This window comes from Papaver somniferum, unplaced genomic scaffold (genome assembly GCF_003573695.1).
Source record: "Papaver somniferum cultivar HN1 unplaced genomic scaffold, ASM357369v1 unplaced-scaffold_65, whole genome shotgun sequence".
NCBI classification, from domain to species: domain Eukaryota; kingdom Viridiplantae; phylum Streptophyta; class Magnoliopsida; order Ranunculales; family Papaveraceae; genus Papaver; species Papaver somniferum.
Window position 1 is genome coordinate 5,906,414 of NW_020649304.1, and position 7,719 is coordinate 5,914,132.

The following is a 7,719-nucleotide window of genomic DNA, read 5'->3' on the forward strand; positions in this document are numbered from 1 at the left end:
TCCACCTATTCCGAAGCATGATGCTGTGCAGACTCAAGAGTACAAGTATGTTCACCAGCTGTTTGATTCTCATTCTGGAGGATGGAATATTACGCTGATCTTCTCGCTGTTCGAAGCTACAACAGCAAGGCTTATATCAAATATTTCTATTCATCACCAAGTGGAAGACAAATTAATCTGGACTCTTGAAAAATCTGGCAAGTTTACAGTGAAGTCTGCATATAGGAAAATGATGGAAGAGAAGAATAGTCAATCCAAGGTCGATCATAGAATGAAGAATATCTTCAAGAGATTATGGAAACTACCCTCCTTCCCCATATCAATCAATTTGCGTGGAAATGCATCAAGGATATTTTACCTACAAGGGATAAGCTGCTGCAATTTATAAATGGTGATACAGCTGGATGTTCATTCTGTGATCACAGTTTGGAAACCTCCACGCATTATATTCTCAATTGCGCGTCTTCTAAAAGAATATGGTTTGCAACCCTTGGCTTAAATACTGAAAATGTCAGTAACCTGGTCAGGTGGTTGTGCGATTGGTTTGATAAGCTCAGTGATAATCAAATGACACAGGATGTTCTTTGCAGAATTCTTACTGTTGCTTGGTGTCTCTGGAATGCAAGATGCGACAAAGTATTTAAGGGCTGTAACATTACAGTGGACGGGTTAATAACAAAATGTGAGAAGGAATTGGCTGAGTTTGCTTTCAGATCAAACCAAACAACAAGAACAACAATTCGGCAGTCGAGACACAGTCTTCATTGGTTTCCTCCTATTAGAGGAACTTTTAAAATTAATATAGATGGTTCATTTATGAAAGAAACTCTAACTGGAGGTGTAGGACTAATGATTCGTGATTTTGCAGGTACTCACCAGGGATCTAAATGCATCTATCTAACTCATGTGACGAGTCCGGAACATGCTGAATGTAGAGGGCTATGGGAGGAAGTAAATTGGGCAAAGGAAAAGAAGTTGCACATCGTTCAGTTTGAAATGGACTCAAAAATAGTAGTGGCGGCAATGAGCAAGGATAATTTTACCATTGATTGGAGGATTCATAACTTGATATTAGATATTAAAAAGTTTTTCTTTAGTTCTGTCTCTTGGCAAATTAACTATGTGTCTAAAGAGCAAAATAAGATAGCAGATATTCTTTCAAAAGTTGCTAGAACTGAGAGATTAACTAGTGTTTGGTTAATTGATCCATCTAGTCTCATTCAACATCAATTGCAGGTGGACAAATCTTTTGTAAACACTTTCTCTTAATCAATATATCTCTTGCAGTTTCAAAAAAGAAAAAAAAAGAAGCCAATAACGATGATTCCTGGGTGAAAAAGACATGTAAAATTTGATATTGTTTAAATGGACAAAAATGTAAAAATAGTCAGGATGTAAACAATTTCATCCTACCCATTTTCAAATACTTTTTCTTATTTTTAATTTACATCAGGATGCATCCAGTTTCATATTCGCTATTTTTTAAGTTTAAGACAGGATGAATCCAGTTTCATCCTTGCTATTTTTTTGGTGTCCATTTCACTTTTACTAATTTTTACTCGTCCATTAGAACCATGTTTTAAAAATATTTGGACAAATGACTCATTTTCTGTAAAAATAAATAAAAATGATAGTGCTTATTTTCCAGAAACTGAGATATTATTAAAAAAAATGGAGGAAACTTCTTGAAATTTAAAATAATTAAAAAAATATATCATCCTGTAAATTGTTTGCTGTCCTAACTCTAGTTGTTTTTTTATTATTATTTTTTGTTTTGAGTTATTTCCGTCCTCCAAACTGTTTGTCGTTTGAGTTAATATTTATTCATTTTCCAGATAGTCTGCCGTATAGCGAAGATTGCCAACCACTCTTTCATCCGAAGGAGTGCATGAAAGACTTTATGGTGAAAGGGTGGTGAAGGAGTGTCGTAGTAGCACCAAATTTGCTCTAATCAATAGTCCCTCCTTCATATTGATGAATGACACTACCTATATCACACTTACAAACCTAAAGTTGCAAATTCAAAAACTTGAATGAAGATGTCAAATTTTTGTATTAATATTACATACTAATGGAACTGCAAATCCAAAAACTTGATTGAATAATTAGCTTTACTGAGTTTCTATTTAATTTCTATCAAACTGATTAGTTTTTTCCGAATTAAGAGCGTCCACAGTGGGAGAGTAAACCCAAATATTTGGTCTTTTGAACAGACGTAGTGGAACGTACTATCGATCAAATTTTGATCAACGACTAAAATCCAGAGTATATTTGGTCTGGGACCAAGACTAAACCCAGATATAGTCGAGCGTTGATATACTTCACGCCCCACCACCAGGCGGACATATAGTGCACGTCCCACATCAGACGTTGGTATAGTCTACGCCCCACACCAGGCGTTGGTATAGTTTACGCTCCACATGGGGCGTACGTAAAGTCTACGCCCCATTTTTTTTTTTAATTATTTTGTATGGGGCGGGCATTATACCCCCGCCCCATTCTTTGTTTTGAAAATCAATTTAGTGGGGCGGGCATTATATCCCCGCCCATTCTTTGTTTTGAAAATCAATTTAGTGGGGCGGGCTTTATACCTCCGCCCCACTTCTTTCATCTTTTTTTTTAGTGCACGTCCCAATCAGGCGTTGGTATAGTCTACGCCCCACACCAGGCGAACGTATAATGTACGTCTGACCAAATTTAGTCTTTCCACCGTAGCGTCACACACCATACTAAACCCAAAATTTGATCTTTTTTCCCTCTTTGGTCTGTGGTTATACTCGCACCACTGCAGTTGCTCTAAGTGTTCCCTTCGCATTCGTGCATTCACCTTTTTTAGGACTTAAGATTCCATGAATATAGAAGCCTTAGACGCCACCACATTGGCATGCATGATCACGGATATCAAGTTCATATCCCATTTAGGTGGAAAATGATCAAAAGATGCATTAATGTTTATCTTAGTTAGATATACATTTGGTGGCTCCCAGTTAAAGCATGCATAAGTAGTATTGGAAGCAGTTGATCATATATTACTGTCAGTGGAATCGTTAGTATAGAGATGAAATAACATTGAAACCTGCAATGAGTTTATAGATTTTCCCTAGAAGATAGATTCACAGGTATCTTTCCAAATTAACCATGAGCCACCATTAGTGTTGCTATCCATATACTTTGATTGCTTCTAAACGGAGGTATCCAACCTAGATAAAGAACCAGCCATTATATGACTGAACTGCAGTTTTTTCTAACTGCATCTAAATTAATGTTTATACTTCTCCACACATCTCTAGAATGCCTGAATTCAAGCAACGGATGTTTTATCGTGTCATCATGTCTACCACAAACACCACATATCCATATATCTGTTGAAAGAATGGAGTACACATCTAGTTGGTATTATTCCTTTAAGACATTTCCGCACAAAGTTCTGGATCCTTTGAGGCACATTATATTTGCAGACAAATTTCCAAATTTTGTCAGACATTATTTTCTTCAGCTTGATTTTTTTTTTTTTTTGTAGTAAAGTTTGAGAAATGTTAGTGAAAAGGAGAGGGTATCAAGTGCATCACCAACTTTTTCATTCAGCAACCTGCATGGACAAAACCTAATACAATCATGTAGGTCAAAAGCAAAGACCCTTGAATAAGATTGTATATAGAGTTTTTCTCTTTTTCTTACATAATCAACCTGTTTAGACTAAAAGTCCGTGAACCTGATTGTGTATAAGATTTCTTGGACGATCTCAAAAATCAATATCCAAGATCAATTTAGTCGTATCCGAATTAATGGGATCCGAATTCCAACAAGTATGAAACTTGCAATCTATCTTTCAAGATGCGAATTCAACGAGAATAGGTCTTTTTTTGTGATCTCAAATAATAAGTATTTAAACTATCTAGGTTCATTACATATTACTTGTATTATTCCCATTATAAAGACTAACCAATATAATACGAAAAAGGAAATACATATATAAGACACCAGAAATTTTGTTAACGAGGAAAACTGCACCTATAGAAAAACCCCCGGACCTTGTCAAACTTTGAACACCACATTGTATTAAACTGCCACACACACTAGCATACTATCATACTTCAAAATGGAATGTATTTGAGCCTGAATTAACCCTTCGACCAATTCATCGGCATCCATGTTCCTTACGCCTCTTGAACCTCACAACATTTTGCGCACTTGATTCCCTTAGCCGACGTCATTTACATCCTACGAGTTGCTTCGACCTCTGTGAATACTTGTGATACCAATTTAACAAATAAACCTATTTGATATCCCTTATGATTTTTCAATCTAGGTTTGCAAATCTGTTTGTAGTAGACAAATTTCATCAAACTCATGAATCTGGAATTCTTATACTTAGTTAGATGAGAAACATGGATTTAACCACCTCAGAAGAATAATCCAAACAAATCAAAGAAGAGTTTAGATATATATATCTTGAGGAATCACAAAGTCTGTGACAAAGAGAACTTTGGGATTTCTATCTATCTCGTTCCGGATATGAGATTACGAAAACCTCAAAGATCAATAAGAACAAGATCCGGATACACGAACTATCAGGTAAAAGATAGTCTGACCGGGCTTCACTAATCTCTAAGTGAAGTCTTAAAATTCGTAACATAATTATATTTCACATAAGAGACCTAGGTTATAGAGGACAATTTTACCTTTACAATTATACACAAGAGTCCACGGATTCATAAATCCTATTGCAAGGGTCTATTTTCATAGATTTTCAAGGCTTTAGGTAATTTTCAATTCAAGTTATGATAATGAAAAGACGAGGGTACCCAAATATACCTCAATCTAAAACTTTTCCTACCTATAAGTCCTTTCTCCGAAAGTGATTGTCTATGGACTGAGTCGAGACAATACAACTAATCGGTTCACACTTCGTGTGATCGTCTATGGATACGAGATCGAGATAATACAACACCGAAGTATGTTTACTTGATAAAAAGGTTCGGACTTAACCAAACACAATAGGATTACTTATCAAGTAAATAGGAATTAGCGTTTGTGTATTTTACTTCTAATTATAATAAAAACAATTATAATTGCAGAAATAGAAAAGTAAAAGACACAACAAGATTTTGTTAACGAGGAAACCGAAAATGCAGAAAAACCCCGGGACCTTGTTCAGAATTGAATACTCTCAAGATTAAGCCGCTATACAAAATCAAACCAACTTCGTATAGTTGAGACTAAGCAACGAAACCTATAGTTCACCTAGTTCCGTCTGTATTCCCACGCCTCCAACTTATGAATAAGTCACGTACTTGGAACAATTCCTTTGGTTCGTATTCCAAACAGTAAAGGAACAACAAATCTGTTTGGTAGCAACTCTTTTCAACCAAGTGATGTGAGTTCGACAAAGGCTCTTCTGTTTATCTCAATATACTCCTTCGTCAGGTTGTTAGATCTATCTTATGATCAACTACCAAAGGTAATTGTTAAGATTTTGCAATCAATACTTTTAATCAAAAAGAATTGCATTGATGCCGATCTACACAACTAATCAATCTAATCTACCACAAGGATAAACCGATTATAGTTGGATCCTCTATACCAAAACAAATATTGTGCGCACCAAAGATTATGAACCCCAAATCAGAAATCTTAAATATCTTCTTTTTCTTCAAATCTTCTTAGATCTTCAATAAACACCTGCACACAACAACTTGAATCTCTTGTGATCAATCACGCACAAACGGAGTTTGTTAACAATGGATTATCACTAGACGTCTTTAGATCTACAAACAATATAAAGATCCCTGTCGAAACTTCGATCTAGTTTGAGTGAATCTTATATCAGAAGAGAAGATTCTCAAGCATAAACAAACTAGGTGCAATCAAAGTTCAACCACCGTTAGTCAATAAAATCAATCGAAAACAAAAGATAAACCGCAATTATCTAGTTTCCCACCAACGGTACTAATAGAGCTTCTCAATCCCAAAGAAGACTTTAAACTGAGCGGCCGTAAGAGATTTCACCTAATTAGGTTACGTTCCTCTCCGAATAGGCAGCTTCACCAGTAACAACACTACCGAGGAAGTTTGCTGTCACGAAGGATTAGTTTTCTTGAAATGCAAACTTTCATATTTATAGACCAATGAAGTTTGGACACCAAGGAATTTCCAAAACCGAAAATATTCTCAAGATATGCAATATATTCCAAATTCGGTTTCCATAATTCCTGGAAATGCTCTGTCCAAAATATTGACCGAAAATCTCTTTGGAAAATCTCCAACTAGTAAATGCACATTACTAATTCTTATTTTCCTAAAATAAAATAAAAACCTTAAATAAAATATTCTTAACTTATTCATGTTTCGATCCTGGGATTTTCTTCCTTTAGCTATTAAGCAATAACTTTGAACAATTAAAGATTAGCGTTACTGCACATGTTCAAAGTATGTCGACATCCTTACTTTGTAAGTTCTCTTTCATACTTACAACCTTGAAACCGATTTGCCACACTTACAAACAAGTTTAGAATTGGTTCATCCGACTTTCAAGAACTATGTGATTGATCAAGAACACTAAATCAAAAATCGTGGGTTTCACGGTTCTACAAAAACAAGTTTCGGTTCTACCTCCATGTGAGTATTGTGCATAGTCACACTAGCTTTCCAAATATTCGGTTGACTAGGTACTAGGATCGGTTCCCCACATATATATGGTATCTAGCTTGTACTTGCCGCACATGTCCATAGGATCGGTTCCCCTTTTCCTAAAAACGTATTGCACATGTCCATATGATCGGTTCCCCTTTTTGCTAAAAACTTTATGCACCTCATACAAGGATCGATTCCCCTTTGTGATGTGTTTCACCTCTTACTAGGATCGGTTTCCTTTTACCTAGAGTCGGTCATACACAAAATCACAAACTCGATCATACCATCTCAGGTGATTACTTAAGATCGGTTTCACTAATAAAATTCATACCACAAAAGTCAGGCCTTTGTGAATAGTTTTACCAAGAACATAAACAAGTCATGAGCGGTTATACTAATCACACATATTGGTTGTTCACAAGATATGCAATGAATAGCAACACCAATAATGCCTGACGATTTCCTTTTCGATTCACAAAACAAGTTCATGAATTTACTTACTTAAAACACATGTAAAACATTGTTTCCTATGATGAAATCTTCACCTCATACCCATACATAATCACAGTAGCATTTAAACGATTATGTCGATGTCTTATCTACAAAGTTTAATGGTTAAGCAATAAGCCTCGTATTGTATTCCTTAATACTATGTCTAACTAGAGTGTTCATGCTTCGCAGTTTTGTTTTCAATATGCACGACCTAAAAGATACGTTAGGGAATGAAACAGTTCAAGTAAAATATCACTAACCTCAAGTGGAAGGATGATGTTTTCGTTGTAGCTTCTTACTTCTTCACTTCTTCAAGTCTTCCCAATAATTGTAATGTCTCATATTCTAATACTTTCAAGCTAACCTATACGAATGTGGCTCTGGTACATAATCAAGCGACTCTTTAAACGAGTTTTGATTCACTAAAATATGACAACCAAACTTGACATACCAACGCTTGGTGGGTTCAACCGAGCTATGCTCTAACAATCTCCCCCTTTGTCAATTTTAGTGACAAAACTCTTACATCATATGGATAAACAAATTACAAGAATTCATTATCGCATATGCTTGATTCCTGAATTCAACAGCATA

General features: G+C 35.6%; 1 protein-coding gene across 1 annotated transcript; it reads left to right on the plus strand.

Annotated features, from left to right (window-relative positions):
• The first annotated feature begins 567 nt into the window (after positions 1–567).
• LOC113343722 lies at positions 568–1,269 on the plus strand. The gene has a single exon (XM_026587852.1). It carries the CDS (start codon positions 568–570, stop codon positions 1,267–1,269), a length of 702 nt encoding a protein of 233 aa, XP_026443637.1.
• Positions 1,270–7,719: the final 6,450 nt, after the last annotated feature.